This window comes from Pelodiscus sinensis, chromosome 21, assembly GCF_052426305.1.
Source record: "Pelodiscus sinensis isolate ZL-2025 chromosome 21, ASM5242630v1, whole genome shotgun sequence".
NCBI lineage: Eukaryota > Metazoa > Chordata > Testudines > Trionychidae > Pelodiscus > Pelodiscus sinensis.
This window is the reverse complement of record NC_143072.1, coordinates 21,848,012-21,872,786: the sequence shown is the minus strand read 5'-3', so window position 1 is coordinate 21,872,786 and position 24,775 is coordinate 21,848,012. Positions and strand designations below refer to the sequence as shown.

General features: G+C 46.2%; 1 protein-coding gene across 8 annotated transcripts in view; it reads right to left on the bottom strand.

Moving 5' to 3' along the window:
- Nucleotides 1-24,775, bottom strand: part of BCAS3 (BCAS3 microtubule associated cell migration factor) — a 590,230-nt gene that overhangs the window by 12,297 nt on the left and 553,158 nt on the right. For 5 of the 8 annotated variants that reach the window (XM_014581355.4, XM_075904717.2, XM_075904715.2 and 2 more), the window contains one exon: nt 20,866-20,931. The exons of the other annotated variants lie outside the window; for them this stretch is intronic. In XM_014581355.4, coding sequence (XP_014436841.1) covers nt 20,914-20,931 — 18 coding nt within the window. In that variant the 3' untranslated portion in view covers nt 20,866-20,913. The remainder of the gene's footprint in view (nt 1-20,865; nt 20,932-24,775) is intronic. 8 annotated transcript variants of the gene reach the window in all.

Below are 24,775 nucleotides of genomic sequence, written 5' to 3'. Positions count from 1 at the left end.
AACAGCCACCAGCAGAGTAAATGGGAACCACAGAATAATAGAGAGAGCTTCAGGGCACATGTGAGCTGAACTGTGTTCAGGAGAGAAACAACAACAACCTACTAATCTCCAGTGCTACACGGCTACCAGATTGCAAAAGGTCAATAGGGTTCAAAAAATAAGGGAAGAAAGACATAAATGTCAACAAAAACAACAAGAAGTCCTGTGGCACTTTAAAAACTGGTAAATTTATTTGGGCATAAGCTTTTGTGGGCAAAACCCCAACCAGACAAAGTGGGCTTTTGCCCACAAAAGCTTATGCCCAAACATAGCAGTTAGGCCATGTCTTCACTATGGGGAAGATCGACGCTGCCACAATCGATCTCCTGGAGTTTGATTTAGAGGGTCTAGTAAAGACCCGCTAAAGCAAACTCAGAGGGCACCTCATTGGTGCCGGTACTCCTGCTGTGGAGGCTGCACAGAAACTTGAATTAAGGTATGTTGACTCCAGCTATGTAATTAACATAGCTGGAGTTGTATATTTTGAGTCAACCTTCCCCTTTTGTGTAGGGCTGGCCTTAGTTTTTAAGGTGGCACAGGACTCCTCATCGTTTTTGTGGCTACAGATGAACACATCTACCCCTCTGATAAATATCAGTAATTATTCTCTACCAAGGCTCTGGGAGGCTGTGGGACTGGTTTTCATCTCATCTCCTGTGCAGCAAACCAGGATTATGCTCCTCTTAAATCAGTGGAGTCATGCTAGTGTAGAACAGACTAGAATGAGAACCAATATCTCCCAGTAAGAGAGAATTAGATTATCGTGAAAAAAGTGTACAGGACCAAAGAGGCATGAGTCTAAATGCTGGAGGAAGCCATGTTTCTAGGCGCTGAAGTAGGGATGGGACTAGTTTGCAATACTTATTTCACTGTAAAATTTCAGAGAAGAGCCAAATCGTATTTCCTCCTGCTGAGTTAACAGATCAGCAAATTAACACCACTCTTTATACAGCTATCTCTGCAGCCATTCTAAGACTTGCTGATGAGGTCCAGCCAAAATGCTGGCAGCAAGATTTGGACCCGCAGAACAACAGACTCATTGAAACAGTAGATTTTACCAGATTTGGCAACGACTAACATGCAGTGGGCGGATATAAAGTCTGTATATCCACCACCAATGAATTCATTTGATCAGTGGTGGTTTACATGAGGCTATAGGTTCCCAGGAAAACAGGGCGTATGCTCATAAAGCACTGCCAACAAATGAATACTTCCCTTAGCCCCTCACCGTATTGTATATCTAGGCCGAGAGTCAGGGCTGGCGACAGACATTGCTTGGCCCTGGGCAAGAGGGGGGAAGCGTGGCTCTGTGCTCCAGATGGGGCGGGGCCTTGTTTGGAAGGGGTGGGGCTAGAGGCAGCCAGCCCTCAATGTCACTCAGACAGTGTTGTGCCTCCCACCAGGCAGCCCTTGGCACCACCCGGACTGCGCCATATGGGGCTCCGACTGTGGTTTAAAGGGACGGAGCTTCAGAGGCAACTGCTCCCTTTCTTCCCCCTATCGGTGGCCCTGACAAGAGGGTATTCCTCCATCCCCCAGAGTATATTGTACAAAGCCGGGTACAGAAGCTCCTTTCTGTTTTACTCTGGCCATGAAAGTGAGAAAGGGTTTAGGAAGCCTGTGGCTTCAAGGAGGTCTGATTTTCAAAGGGTGGGGGCCCAGCACTTCCTGGAAATCAGGGTCTGTTAAGGGGTCTCAAGTTGAGCATGATCTTGGCCTCTGTCCCACAAGTAAACAAAATTACCTCCCCATATTCATGTATACTCAGGCCACCTCTCTTACGGCTCAACCCCCCAAAGGGGTACAGGCACTCACCGGTAGCTGGTCTACATTCACATACATCATTGGGGGGGCAACCTTGGGGTTCTATGTGCAGCCCACGAGACATTTACCTTACCACTGCCCAGATTCTGCTGGTTTCCGGCCACGTCGTTTTTCCTACCGATGTGGCTAACGAGACGCACACATAAAGCCAGAGCACGTGAAGTGAGGTGCGTGCTGACTGCACACAGCATTGACGGTGAGAGCCGGGCACGCCCTCTGCATCCAATCAGAGCGCTGCTACGGTTCCATCAGCACCCCCCGCACATTCTAGGCCGCAAGTGCAGTCAGCAAAACCGCCCTGTCCTGGGAGACCAGCTTGGTGACGATAATCTTGCACCTGCTGAGGGGAAGGAGGCCCACTCATGCGGCCCGCTCCCTAGCCTAGGTTGCCCCTCCCTGATGTACACGCAGAGATAACAGCCCAGTGATGGGTGCCCCAGCGAGGTGCGTCATTATAACAATCACGATTTTCTTGTGGCCTTTGAAGGCACCCGTTTTGTTCACCAGTCACCCTGCCCCTTGTGCTGTCGATCGGTTGCTGGGCTGAATCAATACAGCAGGGACCAGGAACAAGAGCTGTGAACTGTGTAGTGAGAGGACCACCACTGAGCCCACGGAGGCTGCATGACAGTGGCAGGGAGCGGGCCAGGTCTTCCCCCATGCTCGGAAAGGGCAAAGCACATTTCAGACCCTTCTGCGATCCAAACCCGACCGTGGCAAAGCTCCGACTCTGCCACGTGCGTCCGGTGCTTCTGATGGACAGTGTTGGCCTCAGAGACACACTGTGACCCTCCACAAGGCCTCTTCTTTTTCTAGAAGCCTATTGAGCCGCACTCATAGGTCAGTCCACAGTTTGGGGTGAAGACCCCTCTGTAGTCTTAGTCTCCCCTCTCAGGGGCAAACTCGGTGATGGCATGGGGAGAGTTGGGGGGAACCCGGGCCCACCCACTACTCTGGGTTCCGACCCTACGGCAGTGGCAACAAACAAGATTGCTTTTACTCCCCGTCTGGCAGCTTATTCCCTGGGCCACTTCCCCAGATGATCCTTCCCAACACCTTTCCTCTGGTATCTGAGCAAGACCCTCCTCAGCTCACTCACACACAGTTCTCCAGCCACACACTTCCTCCTTCCAGTCCTTCACTCTTTTCCTTCCCCCTTCCTTACCTGGGTGGAGCTTTTTAAAGCAGCTCCACAGGCCTTAATTGGCTGCAGGTGTCTAATTAGCCTGCAGCTTCCAGCAAGCTCTCATTGACCCCAGGTGCTTGCCTGATTATGCTGCACTAGGCTCCAGAAGAGAAAACTATTCACCCAGGCCCCAGCATCTCTTCCCTCCATTAGTGTGCAGCAGCCAGCTGGTCTGGGTCTGTGACACCGACCAACACAGCAATGGGGACTCCCACGCGTGGTTCTGCAGGTTCCATTCACTCCGTCCCCACCCTGTCCTTTTTCATCCCTGCCAAAGGTTGAAAAGAGCATCAGGGCTCTTTCCTCCCATGCACGCAGCACACACTGTATTGCATTAGTAAGCTAATTGCATGAAACTGGTAGGACCCACTTCCTTCGGTTAACATTTACTTTCCGTTTTCCAATACCACATGCAAGCCTACTTTGCAGTCCCCTCTTACTGCAAAAATAATCCCCTGCCTCTATGAAGCTTTGTGACAAATGGGGGACAGGGGAGGGGAAATGACCCTCTTCTTGGGTACGTGTCGGAGCAGAACAAGCTACATCAGGCACCCGTCCAAGCCAGGTTGCTGTACATGCAATTCAAAACAGCTTCAGGAACTGTCAAAGGACTACAGCAAATCTAGAAAGGTATAAAGCCCTGCCAAGCCTAAATGTGAAGCCATTTTATATGGCACATTAATTCAATGCCTGAAGAAAATCTATAGAGCCCTCTTTTGCCCGGAACACTCATAAATTATGCTGCCTTTCTTATTTGTGCTCTCTGTAGTGGTCCACTTGAAGCCCTAGCATCTCCTTTATGTCTACTCAAAACTCTCATCTCTAGTGCATTATTTCTCCTAATGGTTTTTTCCTTTCTCTCAGTTTGACTTCCCCTACAGCAGGCTGTTAAGCACAGTTTCAAAATATCCTCAAAAATCATTTGCTGGAAGAGCTGACCCTTTCCTCTACCTACTGAGAATTGCACAAACTCCTGTCCGGCCTGGCAGTGCGGCAGCCTGGATAAATGATACAATGACAGCCAGCCTGATGTGTCAGGGTAGTGGGGAAGCAGTCGCAACTCTGAATACAAGAATTATTCTTCATCATCTCAAACTGTCACAACACATTACGCTCAAGCCCTCTGCTTGCTGAAGGAGTGACCCTGGATTGAATGGAAGAGTGCTTGGGGAAAGAACTAATTGTAGCCTCTTTTCACACGTCAGTCACTTTTCACAGCACCAAACCTTTCAAGCTCAACTAATGTCAAGTTCTCGTTTTCTGTTTTTCGGTGCTGAATATTTTTGAGGCATTTTTAAAGGGACAAGGGTCTGAGTTGTGGGGGAAGGGAGGGAGGAGCAAGAATGAGTGCACATCAGAAAGTCTATCGGATAGCTGAAGATTCATTAGCAGTGACTTCGTTGGCAGCTAGGAGCCAAGGAAGGGGTATAGCGTCTTAGCGACTATAGCTTGGGCCTGAGTTCCATTTCTGTCATCCACAGAGATGATCGCACAGGGTCCTTTACCATCCAAACTGAAGTCGAAAGAGCTCAGACACATGGGGATGTACTCTGCCTTTTTGTGAAGGTAGGATGCAAACCCAGTGGCGCTGGAAGTATTTTTAGGGTGGGGGTGCTGAGCGGTGGCCCCCCCTCCAACCTTTTCGCACCCCTCACTGCCCCAGACTCGGGTCACACCTAGAGTTGCCAACTCTCCCAGTCTGTATGGACCGGATGCCATTTCCGCTAAAGGTGACCAGTCCATCTGATCCATGAGAGTTGGCAACTCAACCACAACCGTAGGTGGCTGTGGAGCCCTGGGCTGGTGGCAAGACCTAGAGTAGCAGCGTAGCCTCCAGGCCGGTAGCCTGGACCTCATGGACGGCGGGCTGTAGAGCCTGCAAGGATGGTGGGCACAGGAACCCAAAGGGTGATGAAGTCAGTGGAACTAGCAGGGCCTTTGGAGGCCAGGATGTGGGGCTGGTGGGACCCCAGAAGGCCCATTCAGAAGCCGGGACATAGAGCTGGTGGAGCCAGCGGCAGGGCCAGCCCCTGGATGTGGGGAAGCCGGGTGAAAGCCCTGGGGGTGCTGCAGCAACCCCATACTCCTACTCCCCACACCTATGTGCAAAACTGATATTTGATCTCACCATGAGATAAGAGAATGAAGATGCCTCTTTTTATAAAGGCCAGTTTAGATCATACTTCTCTGGGGACATGGACAAAAAGTAGAACCTCATTTTACATTCAAAGCAACTTTCTTTCACTTTAAGAAAAGCCAATAGTTGCCCTGCAGCTAATTCAGAATCAGAGTCTTGCTTAAACTATCCAAGCACAGGACAGGAGGAAGGTTCTGTAGCTTCTTGTTATTAACCCGGATTGTAAAAATCAGTGGGGCACTCAAATGCATGGCTCTGCATGATCCATTAGCAACTCAGGTTGGAACAGTGGGTCTCCCATATCTGAATTCTAAGCACCGTTTATTACAAATAATAAATAGCCGTGATGCGGCGTCTGCCATCTGGATTCCTACGTCCAAAAGGGTCCCATGCAGAAAGCAATTTATCCTCACACAGCGGAAGTTTTGAGGACCTGCTTTTGCTGCTGTTTATGGACGACATGCTTCTTTCAAACACATTTTGATTGTAATGTTGGTACCGTGACCCAACGGGATACGTTCACATACAAAAATGTTCATGCTGCTCCGAGGACCAGAGTCTGCTCTGTTTACAGGGATATCTCCTCGGAGGGGAGGACTACGCCGCAAACAGGAGGTGCAATTTCCATGGCACGGAGACACACTCCCGCGAGCATGGACTGAACTGCGATGCTAAAAATAGAAGGGTCGCAGCCTCAACGAGTCTAGGTACGTCCCTGGGCAGCGAGTCCTTCCAGCTGTTTATGTCGCCACTGCCATGGGTCTGGGTTTAGTGGCATATATGTCTCCTGATCTGGAAATGACAGGGATTGCTTCATTCCTGTATTTGCACAGCTGCTGCACAGCCAATTGAGGGCGTATTCTTTTTTCAGACTCGCTAATAAAAAGAGCTATTTTGTCTTAAATTTATCAGCAGTTGAGCAAAGGGAGGCCGTTTTCCATCAGATAATAAAGTTTGAAAGGAGTGAAACTTGGTATCCTCAGGTGTTAAGACTTTTTCTTACCACAATGAGCCCTGGTCTACACTAGGGAGTTATTTCAAAATAACCCCCCATGGGTTGCATTTATAAGGGGAACGTCCACACTACCAAGCTCATTATTTGGAAATAACAGGCTGGTTATTTCGAAATTGGGACTCCTGCTTTCCTCGGAGAATAACGCTAATTTCAAAATAGCTATTTCAAAATAGTGTGGATGCGCTGGTGCTGCTATTTCGAAATAATGACTCCCCAGAGTCATTTGAACTAATTACTCCCCAGGGCTTCTTGGGGCTCAAAGTCAAGGTAGCGTATCCACATTAACAGAGCCTGCCTCAGTCTAATTTTGAGACTCCCCCGTACTGCAGACATGCTATTTCGATTTTGTTATTTCAGGAGTTATTACATTGATTTTAGTTATTTCAAAATAGTTTCCTAGTGTAGGCATGCCCATAAAAGTGTAGCACATAGGTGCACCATGGCCCTCTACTGGACAGAATAAGAACTGCTGAAATCAGTGTTCCCTGTTAGCTGTGCGCTCGTGTGGCCGCTCAAGAGAGATTCTAATGCTGCCCAGCTGATAAGCAGAGCACTCCTAGGTAGGTTTGTCCTTTTCCATGTGGAGCAAATTAAAACATACCTGGGTGCACATAACAATATTTATTCCGCGCATGGATGGAAAAAATCCACACATGGATGGAAAAGATTAGAGGGGACATTGGCTGAAATGTGTCAGAGGCCTGATAATAGCAATAGCTAAGGAAGATTCTCCTTGAGTACAAGTAGGAGGGGCTGTGGTTTTGGAGCAACAGGACCAGAGTGTGACTGTTCGTTTCTGATTTACAGAAGTTGCAGGTGGTTGTGACAAATGTGAAGTTCCCAGAAGCTCTAAGAGTTGTACAGGTTAAACCACCCTAGTCCAGCACCCTCAGAACCTGACTGATGCTGAACTAGAGAATTTGCCGGACCACAAGAGGTCAATATTGTCTAGCAGCATTACCAACACTGCCACCACTTCCTGGGCGCTTAGAAGACATTGAGGGGTAAATCAGAGCTAAATCACAGCACAGAACATCGAGAGCCAGGACTGGTGGCTATAAACACACGTTATGGGACCGCGGGAAACTTGGCCACACAGACGATAAGCAGACATCTGGCTCACTAAAATCATGCCAGACCATGGACGTTGCCCAGAGAGTGCCGGACTAGAGAAGTTCAACCCGCAGCAATTATTTTTTTTAACCAGTCACTTGAAAAAATGGACATTAGACAACGCTGACAAGGGGAAATGTAGAGATATGATACTGGACTGCATTTGTTTCACCCTATTCCAACAGGAAAGATGTGGAGATTCCTGAGAAGTCGCGACATTACATTTTCAAAGTAGCAAAAACCTGCAAACACTTCCTATGAAATGTAGAATCAGTGGCCTATGCGAAATGCCAATGACTGTCAAATGATCTTACAACTCAACGCAGAATCCACATCGAATTCTTTATAATGCAATGCATGGGAGATGAAAGCTGGCATGTCAGGAAAAAAAGGTGGCAGGGCTTAACGACTTGGATGAGGAGATGCAGAAGATAACATATAACCCAAAGGCTGAAGACAGAGTCTTTTGAACATCAAAAGTCAACTCAGATTGTGAAATTACTCTGCAGTGCATTAGTTCAATGCTAAAATGCCAAATGAGTAACACTTACAGAAATCCCGAGGACGTCTGAATTTACATAAGTGTCTGGATTGACTTCAACCAAGATGAGATTGTTAGACAAGAACAAAACATTTTCATATGTGCACCTTTAAAGAATTTTGTCTGCAAAAATAAATGGAGTCTGTTGTGTTTCCTTTAAAAAGAAAAACACAAAACACCCTCAACCACGAGGTCCATAAACAGTCAGATACCCAAATCTTTGACACACAGCCAGGCTCAACTCTGAACATTTTATGGAAGGTTAAAAGTGCACTAGATAAAGGACTAAGCATTTACAGAGACAATATTCTTCATGATAGGCACTTTCACAATGACTGTAGTGCTTTAAAAAATCATCTCAGGTTTCATACAGCTGTATATTTTTATAAAGAGGTTTAGGATGTTTTACTCCATAAATGGCACTTTCAAAAGACAAGCTGCCCATTTTAGCTAGTATGTGAAGTTTCAAAATCTAAAAGAACAATCTAACGGTTATAGAAAACAGATTTGTGCAGCCGAAGTACAGAGTGTGAAATGTACTAACTGTTCATGCAAGATTTCCAAAGTGTGTGTACTTTTTTCCTCCCTGTAAATGAAGAAGCAGATGTAATTGTTTTGATTTAAGAGGAGGAAAAAAAACCTCCAACAACCCAGAACTTCAAAGTCACAATATGCTGCTACTAAAGGTTTTCTCTTCGGTATCCCAACTGGTTTGGTTTGCTTTCAAATCTTGAGATCTACCATGCCATCTTATATTTAATGTATGTTTTCCTGCTGCAAGCCAGTGTGCATATATGTTTTCAATGTATTTAAGCAGCATTATCATTTATCTTCAATTACACAAGCAGCCCAGCTGTGTATTGTGAGGCCAAAAGCAGTTACAGAGACAACACTATATTAAAATTCCTGGTTCTGGTCTCTTGTTCCCAGGGTTGTGGGAGTGCCTCAGACGGTTCATCAGTGACCCCCTCTGCCAGTCTTGGACTCCGCCAGGGAAATTCAAATGAAAACGTTATTCGGTATGTTCACAACCCTTAACAAGTCCATGCTGTCAAACAAAACTTTGTTCCGCCACTTTGCTGGAAACAGAACTCCGGCTTGTCTGGTGCTGCTCAAAGGTCTTGGAAGGGAATATACCCGGCTTTTCCCTTATCTTGAGGCCCAAAGCATTTCTATTCAACATGATCCAGATCATGCTCAATTCCCATTAAGGAGGAGCAGAAGACAGACTAGGACCCTGCTCGGGACAATCAAGGGGTGAGAAGATGAGCACTGCTTGCTTTTCCATCCCTGCCTCAGCAGTGCTAGGAAACAATCTGATCATGGAAAAGCTTCCTGCATGTCAACATAATAAATATGGCAATGACCTCACAGTCTGGGCATCATTTCACTGATAGGCTGAACGAGAGATTTCAGACATGCCTAAACCTCAAAACCAGAGCAATTTCTTTCATGTCTAAGACTCGCCTCTCCCCCGCAGGATGGGATCTCTGGGCTAGCCTTGTCTAGAAAAAGAAGGTGCCGAGTAGCTCAGGAGATGGGCACACTTTGTGCTGTTAAGCTGGGTCTAGACTGGCAAGTTTTTCCAGAAAATCAGCCGCTTTTCCGGAAAAACTTGCCAGCTGTCTACACTGGCCGCTTGAATTTCCGGAAAAGCACTGACGATCTCATGTAAGATTGTCAGTGCTTTTCCGGAAATACTATGCTGCTCCCATTCGGGCAAAAGTCTTTTTCCGAAAGACTTTTGCGCAAAAGGGCCAGTGTAGACAGCACAGTACTGTTTTCTGCAAAAAAGCCCCGATCGTGAAAATGGCGATCGGGGCTTTTTTGCGGAAAAGTGCGTCTAGCTTGGCCACGGATGCTTTTCCGCAAAAAGTGCTTTTGCGGAAAAGCGTCCTGCCAATCTAGACACGCTTTTCCGAAAATGCTTTTAACGGAAAACTTTTCCGTTAAAAGCATTTCCGGAAAATCATGCCAGTCTAGACGTAGCCTTACAGTTTTGTTTTCACTTGGTGTGTGGGCTATCGAAAAGAGTGGGCCTCTGCCAAAAACACTTCTCTCGAGCACCACACCAGCAAAACCATCCTGGTATCGAGACTAAGAACAGCACACCTGTAACGCAAGGAGCTTTCTGGGCAAGTTTCGGAGAGCTACAGAGACTCTGTGTGCTGGTCTCCTGAACAGGCAGCAGGATGCCACGGTAGAGAAAGCTCAAATGATTCAGAGCTTGTCTTTGGGGTGGAGAAGCAGACAAAAGCCTGGAGATCAGATAATAATTTGGTGAAATGCAGAATAGTTCCATAGAAGTCAATGGAGTCTCAACAATCCACACAGGGTGAGCATCCGGTCCAGAAGCTCATTTAAACTATCTGAGCTCCAAAAATGTGAAAATTAAGTTAGAAATCTCATACAAGGAGAGTTTCCATCCAGGAACTGGAGGTTTAAACTCCTAAACATGTATCCAAATATTTCACAAAAGCCACCAAAGGGACTCAGCTGGAGATTGGTTCTAAAGAGGGACCAAGAAGCACAGAAGATCTCCAAACAGGTTTCCTCATTGCTAGAGAACCAGTGGGGTCAGGAGTGGGGGAGAAATGGCAGAAGAGGAGCAAACCCCTGTATCACCTGCCATATCATCAATCGGAAGCATTAACAAGAGTGGTGTGAGCAAAACATGAGACGTCATTCTTCTGCTCTACTCTGCGCTGATTAGACTGCAACTGGAGTAACGTGTCCAGTTCTGGGCACTACATTTCAGGAAAGATGTGGACAAACTGGAGGCGATGAAGAGAAGAGCAACAACAACGATGAAAGGTCTAAAAAACATGACCCACGAGAGAAGGCTGAAAGAATTGGGCTTGTGTAGTTTGGAAAAGAGAAGACTGAGAGGGGACAGGAGAGCAGTTTTCAAGAACCTAAAAGGATATTACAAGGAGGAGGGAGAAAAATTATTCTCCATGGCTTCTGATGATAGGACAAGAAGCAATGGGCTTAAACTGCAGCAAAGGAGGTTTAGGTTGGACATTCGGAAAAACTTCCTAACTGTCAGGGTGGTTAAACCCTGGAATAAATTGCCTAGGGAGGTTGTGGAATCTCCATCTCTGGAGATATTTAAGAGCAGGTTAGACAGACATCTGTCAGGGATGATCTAGACGGTGCTTGGTTCTGCCTTGAGGGCAGGGGACTGGACTTGAGGACCTCGCGAGGTCCCTTCCAGTTCTAGTATCCTATGATTATGGCTATGTCTACACTGCAAGCTTCACTGTTTTGCGCAAGAGTTCTTGTGCAAAAGGTCTTTCACAAGAGAGCGTCCACACTGCCATGTGCTTATGCGCAAGAGCACCCATGACAGTGTGGACGCTCTTTTGTGCAAGAAAGCTCTGATGGCCATTTTAGCCATAGGGGTTTCTTGTGCAAGAAAATCATATTGCCTGTCTACACTGCCCTCTGTGGAAGAGCTCTTGCGGAAGAGGGCTTATTCCTCATGGGGAGAGGAATAACTCTTCCGGAAGAAGCCCTGTTTTCCAACGCTGTACTGTACATTTATTTGCGTAAGAACACGTGTGCAGTGTAGACACCCGGCAAGTTTTTCCGCAGGAACATTTGTTCTTGCACAAAAAGCCTGCAGTGTAGATGTAGCCTCTATGTTCAGCATTTTTCACATTAGTCAGTTTTTACAAATTAACGTTGATGGTGCTCCTTTAAAGCAGCAGAGTTTTTTCAACCTGAGCGCCGATTTTCCAAAATGCCCTTTAATTGCAAATAATTGCACCCGCAACAAACTATTTAACTAGGCACAAACGAAAAGAGGGTTCACGACTCCTTATAAACAAAAATTATTGGTTGTAATGTGTCTAACCCATATCCCACCACACTCTGACCTTGGAAAGACATGTGCAAATGAGCTTTGACAGAAGCTATGTCTGAAGGCACAATTTGGCCCTCAGTTACCTTCGATGTGTCTGCGCTGCACATTTATATTAGTTCTCATGAAAGCAAAAGGCAGATGTCAACTCCTTAAAATAAGGAAACGTTTTTATTAGAAAATCTTATATAAATAATTTAGTTACTGATTTTAACATATTAGGCTTTTTTAAAAGGTGCACATTAAAACCTTGCCAAATGTGTGGAAAGTCCTGCCGAATGAACCAGCACGTAGCTGAGAATAACTCTTGAGTGAAGTGTAGAAGGGTTAATGTAAGACCCAGGAATGCCTCGATGGGAACAGGGAACCATACCGGAACATCTCCCTGACGAGGCCACATACAAGGTGTTCTGGCAGTGGAAAAAGGAAGCAGTGAGGCATGTTTTGTGCTCTGATTTGGGACAGCAATGGGGGAATGAGGAGTATTTCAGCAAGAGATCCTAGGGGGCTTCCTATTCTGCACATGGGAGAAGGCTGTTTCTGGATTCTGAGCTACGCCTGAGGGCTCCTAGACTTTCCATTATCTAAAGCTGGCTTGGAGATTAGCTTCTCTCTCACGTGAAGATGTGGGCCAAGCTGCGGGAGCACAGTGGGAACAGTTGCTAATTGTGTGTGCTCTCCCTCGGCAGCCTCCTGGGAGCATGTGTCCTGCCAAGGCCTGGCCTTTGGGCAAGGCGAGCGAGATGGTCGCCTTGAGTCCTGCAGCCCCACGCATTCAGGGCCCCATGCTTCCCAGCTTCTGGGCCCACCCACCAGGCCCAGCATGCAGCTCAGCATGCTGCCTTGGGCCCCGCACACTCTTCAGCCGGGCCTGCTCCTGCCTGTCATTTTCCCACACAAGCTGCTGACAGGAATGGCTGTGTCCTGACCCAGTGGCCCTTTCGAAACCACACTTGTCTTCAACATGCGAATCTAAGTTTAACAATTGGGCCGATCTCGAAAACGCTTATTGAACAATGGAGATGCCAACAATCCATTAATGACTGTAGTGCCGCAGGGAAAGGGGCGAACGTGCTTTTGAGGCCAAACACGACACACAACGTCCTAGTGGAAAGGGACATTTCCAAGAAGCGTGTGTTTCCAAACGCAGCCTGTGCCAACAGCATCAATGGAGTTTGTGCCGATGGTCTAAAATACCCAGTCTGGCCAATTCAAGATGTCGCGTTAGATTCACACGGCTACTACATTTGCTGGAAATCATATGCCTCTGATTATGAGGTTTTGGGAAATCCCACACACTGAACTATGAATGCACTTGCTGAGGGGGCCTTCTCGAAGGTTTCCAGAACTGAAACAGCTGTATTATTCCCCGTGCTTGTCAGCCTATAAAGCAGCACTGATAAAAAAAGGTACCAGGTAGGATTAATATTGTTAGAGATGAAGGATATACACCTAGGGCTGGCTCGAGCATTCGTAAGCCCCGGGAGCGCGGCAGCCTCACATGGCGCTCCCTACAATGGGGCACCCGGGCGGTAGCGTGGTCAGTCCGTAGCTTGGGCCGGCTCTGTATACACCTAAGCTTGCCCAGCGCCCCTGGCTCCACAGAGATTAATGCCAAACCTCCTATTGACTACAAAGGGGCATAATTTCACCCCTGCTCGCCTTGTCTAACAGCTGTGAGGGACTGTTTTAAACTGTCCACCCACTGTCCTACCTAGTTCTATCAGCAGGGGAAATCCAATTTCCTCTCTAGTAGGATACACACTCTGAAAAGCAACATCATGAAGTGAAAATTTGGTAATTCATGAGGAAAAAGAACCACTGATAACCAGGGTTCCCTCTAATTTTCCAGCCCTGAAGTAGAAGGAATTTTGTTATGTGCACCAGTGTGGAGGGGATGTGAGACCCAGAGGTGATGTAAGACATGTTATGTCCACACAACAAAATTCATGTGGCGGGGATGGGCGAAGGGCTCTTGAGTGTGAGAGGAGGCTCAGGCTTGGGGCAGAGGATTGGGGTGCAGGTGTGTGACGGTTTTGGCTCTGGGGTGGGGCCAGGGATGAGGGGCTCAAGGCTAGGACACAGGGCTCTGGCGGGGGGGGGGGAAAGGCTCTGGGGGAGTGTGACTGGGCAGAGGATGAGGTGCAGAGGTGTAAAGGGGGGCTTGGGGCCAGGCAGCAGGGAGGTGGTAGGTCTGGGTTGCCGCAGGCCCACAGGCTGTTGTGACATAGCGGGGGTGGGGTAGTGTCCGTGAACAGTCCTCAGTGGGGGACAGTCTGAGAATGGGCCATGGCTGGGGGGCAGGAATGGGCTGCCCTGCCATAGTTCAGGCTGGAGGCAAGGTTGGGAGTGGGGCAGCCCTCTTTTCCTCCCGTGTGAGTGTCTTGAGCGCCTGCGCGGCTCCTGCTCACAGGGAACTTTGCCGGTAACTTTTATGTTGGTGAATCAAAATTTTGCTAATAAATGGGAACCATAAAGCAAAACACTAGCAAAAGGAAAGCCAGACGGGTCTATTTTCAATGCTCAAGATGGAGTGTAAAAATGGGGAAAATGAGAAAAAATTGGGAAGGGGAAGTCATTTAGATTTTATTTTTTTTCAAAGGTTTTAATCTCCCTTTCATTTACTCCTTGTATCATTAAGGAGCTACTAGCAAAACAGGTCAACATCATTTTTAAAAACAAACCTGTTTTCTCTCTGTGCCCCGGCAAAACAATTGAAGTTCTCCGACTTAGCAAACTTTTACAGATTCTTTTGAAGGTTCCCTCTCAAATCACCTGTAGGAAATTACACTATAGACCTAACCAAAGTCCATTTTTGCTGAGTGTCACTTTGGCTTGCCAGATTTTTCCATCTTCGAAGCAGTGTGAGCACAAAATGTATCTCTTTTCAGGGACAGGGATATCTCAGTGATTTGAGCATCAGCCTGCTGATCCTGGGGTTATGAGCTCAATCCTTGAGGGGGGCATTTAGGGATCTGGGGCAAATCTGTCAGGGATGGTACTTAGTCCTGCCATGAGGGCAGGGGACTGGACTCAATGACCTCTCAAGGTCCCTTCCAGCTCTCTATGAGACAGATATATCTCCATATTATTCTTGTCCAGGGGCAGCAACATAGAATATTTAGCAACTATACACAGAGCAGGATGAAAAATGCTGCAGCACGAGGCGAGAGCTCGGGCTATAATCTCTTCTGACCGGATGCCTGCAAGATGTCACTGAATTCTCTCCCTCTTAGTGCAACCCGCATGGAGCCAATATGAACTCCCGGCAAAGTGCTTCAAACCCCATTATTTATAATAACTGTGAAATGATGAGACATTGTTTACCTAGATCACAAGATAAATTCTCACTTACAGAAGGCTCGCCTGAGTGTCCTGAAAGTCATCTGGTTTTTATTTAAATGCAAAATGTAATTAGACTCGCAATAACACCACAGAAGAATTCAATAAGATGCGGCTTTTCACTTACGGTTTAATATTAACATTTTCCCATAAATGTTAACGACGAAAAGTCTATTGTTTTATTTACACGGCTGAGCGTAGGCATGGAGAGAAGGATAATGTTTTCATACCATGACTGCAACACTCTGACTTCCAGAGAAGAGACCGGTACTTAGCCCTGGCCAGGATCTGACTTACGGACATCACCTCCTGCTGGTTACAGAAGGAAGTGTGGACTCTTGCAAAGACAATTCCAAGCATTCCAAAGTGATAGGCCAGGGTGGAATCAGCTTATCTAAATAAATTTATGGAGATTGCCTATCTCCTAGAACTGGAAGGTCATCAAGTCCAGTCCCCTATCTTCACAGCAGGACCAAGTACCATCCCTGACAAATTTTTACCCCAAATGGCCTCTGCAAAGATTGAACTCAGGATTGAGCTCACAACCCCATGTTTCACAGGCCAATGCTCAAACCACTGAGCTATCCCTCTCCCTCTTATCTCCAATAAGGCCTTCTGTTAAGGTAAATCATTTTTCCTCTCGTCTCCCACCCCCATTGTCTCTGTCCTCATTTGGCTGTGGATCCTTCCTTGCTTCCCTTGCCACTCTCCTCTCGGCCCTACAAAGTCTTAGATGTCTGACAGTCTCAGAGGGGTGGCTGTGTTAGTCTGTAACTTTGAAAACAATGAGTAGTCCTCATAGACTTTAAGGTCAGAAGGGACCATTATGATCATCTAGTCCGACCCCCTGCACCATGCAGGCCACAGAATCTCACCCACCCACTCCTGCAATAATCCTCTTACCTATATCTCAGATATTGAAGTCCTCAAATGGTTTAAAGACCCTAAGATGCAGAGACTCCTCCAGCAGTGATCCGTGCCCCATGCTACAGAGGAAGGCGAAAAACCTCCAGGGCCTCTGCCAATCTACCCTGGAGGAAAATTCCTTCCCGACCCCAAATATGGCGATCAGCTAAACCCTGAGCATGTGGGCAAGACTCACCAGCGAGACACCCAGGAAAAGTTCTCTAGAGTAACTCCTATCATCCCTCCATTGGCCTATTTACCAGGAATTTACTAAGGTCCTGTGGCACCTTAGAGCAGGGCTACTCAACTTTGGAAGCCCCGGGGGCCACAATGATACTCAGAGCACATGCCAAGGGCTGCAACTTAAGTGTGGTTGCATATACATGCAAATATATGCAAATAGCTTCTTTCACACAATGCCCCAGCACACCCAACAACTCCTCCCTCAGGGCTAGAAAGGCCGAACCTTGTATCTGGCTGTTCCAGCCAGCTCATGCGCTTGTGTCTTTCAGTGCTCACCCTGCCCAGGAGACGCCTCGCCATTGTGGAGCATGTTCCCAGTGGAGGCCATGTTCAAAGGATCTCCATCTGCAGGCCGCGTATTGAGCCCCGCGTAAACCCAAACCACACCCTGGCCGCAAACAAACAGGCTGCAGGCCGCATGCAGCCCACAGGCGGCGTGTTTAGTAGCCCTGCCGTAGAGACTAACAAAACTAACTCTGCTCATCTGAGGACGTGGCTTTGCCACGAAGGCTCATGATACTAGATATATTTGTTAGTTTCTAAGGCTTGATCTACACTAGGATCTTAGTACAAAATTAGCCCCCCAACGTCAAATTTGTAAGCGATGAGTCCACACTAGCAAGCCCGTTATTCCAGATTAAGGGGCTGCAGAATTCGAACTCTGTAGTCCTGCTTTTCATGAGGAATAACACTATTGCCAAACTTGAAATAATCTTAGTGTGGACGGTCTGGTGCCCCTAATTCAAACTAATTGGCCTCCAGAGGCCTCCCATAGGTCCTCCTGGGGCACCGAGTCCAAAGTAGTACATCCACATTAGCAGAGTCTTTCTCGGACTACATTTGATTCTTCCCCGTAGCGAGGACACGGAACTTCGAATCTGTAAAATCGGGTGCCCAGAAATCGAATTTAGTAAATTCAAAATAATCTCCTAGAGCAGACAGGGCCTAACATGCCACAGGACTACTCATTTTTAGATGCCTAATGACAGCCAGTGTGGAGTGGGGTGAAAAAATATGGGTCGTCAGAATGGGACCCTGATGTTCCTTAGACACTCTGGTGAAATGCAAAGCTTGGCTGATACGACCAGATTTTCAGAACCTTCAGGTGAGTATTGATCTTCTGAGAAGCATATTAGGGAAATGACTGGCGTCCAACCATCACCCAATTAAAAGCCAGGCAGCTGAGTATATGAAACCATAACAGAAAAAAGGTTGGTGCGCTTAGGAAAGGAAAGTGGGGTTTTCCGTGAACGTCTTGTGATTTCTCTCCCTGCCATACACTGCTGCTGCCCCCTGTGGGTTTAGGAGATGGAGATGATGTTTCAGAACTGCCCACTGATGCTGTTCCTAAACACGTGAGATTTCTTTTGTCTCGGCAGCTGGTGGCGGGAGGTCTGAGGAGCAAGCGACCGGATGTAGCAGCGGAACACAGGCCCCGGCGGCTGCATGAAACGAAAACCACAGGACCAAAGGGCTGGCCCATACTGATGCATTTTAACTGGTTTGGTCTTTGACCTCCTATTTATTGACAAGGATTCTGCTGCATTAATGTATATTTTGTTGTTTATTGTGACTCGTACTTTATTGTAGCTTTCTAACAAGGAGTGTTCATTTAACTGGTCTCTTGCTTAACAATGCCTTGCTTACATGGTTCCCATTCTGTTTCCTCCTCCTGTTTTCCCCTAATGAGCACAATGCATACTTTATGAGGGCTTTTCAATAACTTTGGGGCTTTTCCTTTCACAATACAGAGAGCAGTACATTAATGACCAGAGGCTGGATGCTACACAGAAGCCAGAACTGGGATTTAGTTACTGCTAGCGCATTGTTTCAAATTAAGCCAAGGGACAGATTTTTCAAGGCACCAGTAAGAGGCGTGCCGGGAATCTACAGTAAGGGAAGGAGCTCAGAGACAGTGGCGACAGGCAACAGTATAAAACATGAAGGCTCCCGTTCACTTCCCTAACTCCTCACGACAGGAGGACCAGTTCTGACAGTGGTGCCCTCAGCGATCAATTTAGCGGTTCTTTACTAGGCCTGCTACATTGAGTCCTGGAGGATTGATTGCCAGGGCATTGCTCCTTAGATAAGTGGAGACATGGCCTCAGATAGACAGACATGGAGGGAAGGTGGGCAGAGAGGGGCTGAAGATGAAATCCTCTCCCATCACCAACCTGGAATCTGACCAGCCTCTACCCCCCCTCCATTCTGCAACCACTATTTTAGCATCCATCTATCAACCTAAAATACTTACAGGCTATTCTCTTCACCCCTCACAATCTTTAATACATTTGTCCCCATAACACCCTGTGAAGAAGAGCAGGACTATATACCCATTTTACAGATGGCACATTGAGGCAGAGAGGGTATGTCTGCCCTGCAATTAAAAACGGTGGCTGGCCCATGTCAGCTGAATGGGGCTCGTGGGACTCAGGCTAAGGGGCTGTTTAATTTTGGTGTAGACTTTGGGCAAGAGCCATGGCTCTGGAGCCTGAGAGGGGGTATGTACGTGGGTTCCAGAGCTTGGGATCCAGCTTAGGCCCAAAAGCCTACACTGCCATTTAATGGCCCCACAGCCCAAGACCTGAGAGCCTGAGTCAGCTGACATGAGCCAGCCAATGGTGTTTAACTGTAGTATAGACATGAGCAGAGGGACTAAATGACTTGTCCCAAGTGGGCACCTAGCTGGACTTTCCTTCCTCTCCTACCAGCCAGACTATAACTGCAATGGCAGCCAGGAACACACTCCCACACTACACAAGGGCTTTAGCCAGGGGACGCGGCTGCTATTGCTCATCCTTCTTTTAAGACTGGAGCTGTGCTCTGTGGCATGGAAGGGAGGTACAGTCTCCTGGGGTGGTCCACCTTGGCAGGGGAGGAGCCTTGGGGGGAAGGGGCGGGGCTGAGACTAGCCTCCCCCAGAGTTGTCTGAGGTTGGAGGCTTTGAATTCAAAATCCAGCAAAGGGCTCACGGCCCCGTCGCTACCACGCTGCCTGGCAGCCCTCTGGGGTTGCTGCAGCTATTTCAAGGGCTCGTGGCACCGGCCTCTGCCTGGGTAGTGCAGTAGCCAGGAGCCATTGAAATAGGATCCTGCTGCCTGAGTCACCACCGGGAAATTCGGTGGCACGGGCAGCAGGTGATAAATAGAAAATGGCCAGATGACATCCATGGGCCGGGTGAAAGTGTTAGGCAGGCTGGATCCGGTCCCTGGGCCACATCTTGCTCAGCCCTGCTCTGGAGCATCGTCCTTGTCTTTCAATAGGAAGATTTAATAAAAGAATAAATGTGAAAAAACCAAACTGACCCTGCTCCCAACCATGCAGTGCAATCAAAAAATGACTTACTCTTGTTAAAACAGAAGATTTTTGAGGGTACAAATATATATTTCATTAAGCAGCAAATGCCATCTGGGGAAGCATAGAAGAAAAAAGATGCCCAGCTCCTTGAAGGATGAGGCCCACACGAACCCCTCCAATGGCTTGCTCCTATTCCCACTGCAATAAATGGGAAAAGCCCCAGCGATCCAAAACGCTATTGCTTTAAAAGGAGAGTAGCGCATAGGACATACAAATATGAACAAAGCCCCACTGAGAAGAGGCATTGTTCAGAATTCCATATGGCGCACCAGTGGATTGCGGTAAGAGAATTCATCTACTTAATCATTCGAACAACAAGAAGAAATCTCTAAGGAGAAAGTCAATTGTTTTCCTGCTAACTGCTTTGAGACAGAGCAATGGAAGGAAATGTCCAGTTCCAATAATCTCATAACTTGATTACAGTCTGCACAGAAGACCTAAAACACTTGGAGAACAATGAGTAAGAAATTAAGTTTCAAATTAAGCACTGGCCCTACACTGTGCCACTTCATATTAGGACAGAAAAAATGCCTCCAAGCTCATTTCACATATGCTAGCGGGTGATACATGGATCCGGTAATAGTTTAATCACCTCATACATTTTTTCCATTTCTTTCTCCACGAGGAATGACAAATCTCGAAATGTGATTCCACTTTGTTTTATTATTCTATTGATTTTCCTGCACCGAGAAAGCGCATCTGTCCTTTAAGCCAGGCCCGCTGGCAAGAAAGGGGTTAACAGAATGTTTATCACAAGGCTGGCTTCAGAGTTGAAAGTAATGTGATCAGTAATGAATTTTGTGTTACATTAGGTTGTATAAATGGACAGACAAGCGCAGACAACAAGTGGCCAGGAGTCGGGGCTAATCTAATGATGTAAAAATAGAGACAGCACCAATTATACGTGGGGCCAGCTCAGAGCTCCTGCAGGGACTGCAAATGAATAGGTACAAATCAAATTACTGACTAATAGACGCGCTACAAGAGAGGGCAGTCAATGCTAAATGCATTTAGGGCCTTGTGACCTCCCTGCTCTGAACAGCAGAATCCTAAATTTGACTTAAAAAAAATCAAAGAAACTCTTGTTTGGTTAAGAAGAGAGATCAACCCATGTTGTCTGTCAAAAGATTTAAAACATTTAAATTTTTTTTTTTACCCTTTGTTGCCAGTTTGTGTGACGACTGGACATTTCTGAAAATCTTTACAAATCCAGCAGAGGTTTTGCGTTTAAAACAACAAGCAATATTCTCTGTTGCAAACGTTAAAGACCTGATAACAATGCAGTTATGTTACATACCAAAACATTTCAAAGCCATGTGCCTCTCTGGGGAGATGTTTTTTACGCCTACTTCAACGGCTGTGTCTGTATCAAAAATAAAATAGTTCTTTAATTTGTTTTTAAAACATAAAAAATAAGAAGGATTTTCCCCCCCAAACAACATTTGATCATAAATAAATGCAATCGACTAACTTGTTATCAAATGTTAGAAAGTCAGATTTGGCTCTTATTTTGTTCCCCTCTTTTAGACACATCATGAAACTTGCAGCGGCTTCTACAAATGGCAACGGACCTAAATTAACACTGAAAATATTTTTAGTATCAGCAACACCGCCTCCATTCTAAATAATGTATGGCTCTGCCCCGCCCCCCCCAAAAAACTTCATTGAAAAATATCAACACTCTTTTTCAAGCTCTGTGCTGGTAACAGAAGTTTTAAAGGGGAAATGGCTGATTTGGCAGTGTAAGGCAAGAGGGCTTTGTGGCCCCCATTCCCAGTACAGGTTTAAAGGTGGCCAATAGCCAAAATTCCAAGGGTTTGGTAATCATAAAGTTAAAAATGCATTTGTTAGCCCTGTAGAGTGTAGAGTTGTTCTGTCAAAGGAAAGTGTATGGATAGTCACACAGAAAGCACACTTGTCTGCAACCTGAAGTTGTATAGGGACAAAGAGAATGGAAACCCAATTTTAGGGCATCTAATGTATTTTACAGGATGTATATAGTTTCCCAGCTAAGATAGGCATACATACACAGCATACAACAAAGCTCTTGAAAGCAGAGATATTGTGCGCTAGAATGGAGATACAAATACACACACTACACAGAAGAAAACTCCAGGGAAGGCAAATATAAATTATGGAAGCAATTGTAGAAAGTGAAATGACCCTCAGATCAGGGTGGAATTTAAAAGTGGTCAGACTACACTAAACGCCACATGTCGTGGCTACATTTTTAGTGTCACCTGCAGGAAATGTGGCATGTGGTACCAAACACTCTGTCAATGTAAACCCGTGTAGCTTCATTGATTTGGGTGAAGAAATACCAGTTTTCACTGGCTGAGGAACTGATGTGTGGTGGCTGCCACTACTGATGGCAGATACACCTTTATTTCTCTGAACAGTGCTCATCATGTACCTGGAAGAACTTACATTGCTGTACATGATGGCTGTGTCTAGACTGCATCCCTTTTCCGTAAAAGGGATGCAAATTAGACACATCGCAATTGCAAATGAAGCGGGGATTTAAATCCCCCCCGCTTCATTTGCATAAACATGGTTGTCGCTTTTTTCTGGCTCGGAAAATAAGGAATAAGGGATCTTTCGGAAAAGGCTTTATTTTCCGAAAGATCCCCGTCTAGACTGGCGCTTTTTTCCAGCAAAGCTCCGAGCCAGAAAAAAGCGGCAGCCATGTTTATGCAAATGAAGCAGGGGGGATTTAAATCCCCCCCGCTTCATTTGCAATTGCGATGTGTCTAATTTGCATCCCTTTTGCGGAAAAGGGATTCAGTCTAGACACAGCCTGTGTGAGAGAGAATTGAATGAGAATCTGTTCATGAAATTATGACTGTAGATGTATTTGTCTCCTATACAGTGCCTTGAAAAATGTATCTCTGAAAGACTCCTCAATATTGAAAAAATATTGAGACTTCATTCAGGTAAACCTGGTGATGTAGAAATTGTTTGGAGCTCTTGGAGTTCTCCAAAGGGAGAATTTGGTTTCAGAGTCTAGGATGAATGCCCCAAATAGTCAACAGCCACTTTTAGCAGAAATGTCATGTTATACGTCTATGTGTTTGCGGCACAAGCGACCTTCGCATTGAATCTATGCATATGTCCAGTTGCCTAAAATGCATTGTCTACTACCCAGTTCAAGGTGGGAGCTGTGCAAAGATTGAGAGGGAAGAGAAGGAACAAAAATCTCAGTTTTAAAAATAAAGGAAGAAGAAAAGGAAAGAGGGAAGGAAGGGACCGTCTCCCTCTTAACTATGCACAAGTCAAGCTCTGACAATCACTGTGTGGCTAACTCTGTTCCTTGGACAAAACATCTCGGAGTCTCCACACGCATAGCTTGGGAATTTACCCACATTTTCTATAAAGAAGTTGTTGAGCACTGGTAGAATTCAACAGTGGCTGGGCTCAAGAGGAATGAGATTCAATCACTCCTCCATTTTGGGCAGATGAACGTCTTGCTGAAGGCAATTCATGCCCTCACTGTGTCCTGTATTTCTTGTCCTGAATGTCAGAGATAGGCACAAACCACAAACTTCACATAAGAATTTAACAACTTGCCCTCCCCAAACTCAAAGGTGTTTAGGTCTGGGATTTTGGTTCAGCCCAGGGTAAAAGTATGGTAACCAGATGCAACAGTTGGTTCTACATGCAAGTTCAGATTCTGAACTTTTCTAAAGTTCACAGGTTCACATCCAGGTTTTAGATCCAATGTAGGCCTATCTCTGATAAGTATGTCCTATTAGCTCTATCTACCTACATTCCACTCATCAGATTCATTTCAGACTAGGACCTTCCAGCAAATGAATTTCATTCCTCAAAGTATGAGCCTGTTCCTTAAAGTCAGCAAGACTCCAAGATAGATTCTTAATATGGACTACAGATGAAAATATGGTGTTTTTTCTCCTACCAATCCTGAAGATCGTAGCTTCAAGTTTTGTTTAATCTCACAACGAACAGCCGCTTTCAGTTCACCCAATTGCAAAACAGGTACCTGATCTGTTGGGTGAAGGCAGTCAGAGACTGCCTGATGTGAAGCTGGCCACATCATGCTCTGATGTCCTATTGCCTAGGAAACTGCTGTGCTTTAACCACATCTTGGGGGAACTTTGACTTTCTGACCTTTTTTGTTCCTAAACTTCCAAAGCTGAGAGTTAACAGATTTTGCATGTTTGCAAGGAGTTCTAATATGATAAATCTCCTGTTCTTACTGCGCTGTACAAATCTTGTTAGTTTTATTGCTGGGGGCATCATTCATAGCTAGAGGTGCACATTTTGGGAACATTTCTGCAGCATCTGAATACTGGATTTTAGCTTGAACCCATCTATACTCTGTCCTGACACATGACCGAAATTAATTTAGAGAAACTGATAGTTATTTGTTGTACGATTCAGGATGCAAACTGACCTAACGCAAGGCTTTGCGTTGTATAATCAGTAAGAAAGTACACATCCTTACAAAGGAGAATCTTTCAAATCTATAGCAACAGAAGGATTCCAAGATTGCCAAAGAATGTGCATTTTGTTATTATTTAGACAATAAAGTAGATATACCCGGGGCAGTATAGCACAGATGGTGAGACGCACACAGTAACTGGGAAGATTTAGCAGAACAGCACTAATATGAAGATTCTACACTTAGGAATTTCCAATATTCTCATAGTCCTGCATTGGACAGGGGCACCAGAAGCACCTGCATCAAGTCAATCAACATAAAGCAGACTGAAGACAGATTCCCTTCCTTATCCTATGCTAAGAAAATACCCCAAAACAATGTGAAAGGTGCTTGTGCATGCACACACAGTTCACAGGTGATTTGTGACTTATTCTTTGCAGACAAGATTCGCCCTCCTGGACTCTGTAATAAATTAAATCTGTTGAAAGTATCTATCCCTGAATGGTCTATGCATTTTATATAAAGAATAGTAAGCCTGCAAAATTGCTGAGAATTATTCTGATGCTGCAAAGGCACACTCAGGTCAATGGGGCAGAGGCAACTCAGCCTGTGGGTTAAACCTCCCCCCCAGCTCAAACCTCCGCACTTTTGCTGCAACAAAAGTTGCAGCAGAGCCAACCATGGCCAGTAGAGCCTCACCATGTTCCTCACATCCCTTAATGGACAGAGCCCCTCTAGATGGAGCCCTTCAAATTCATTCACTTTACATCCACGGAGATCCGCATCTGTGGACGTGGGTGTGGAT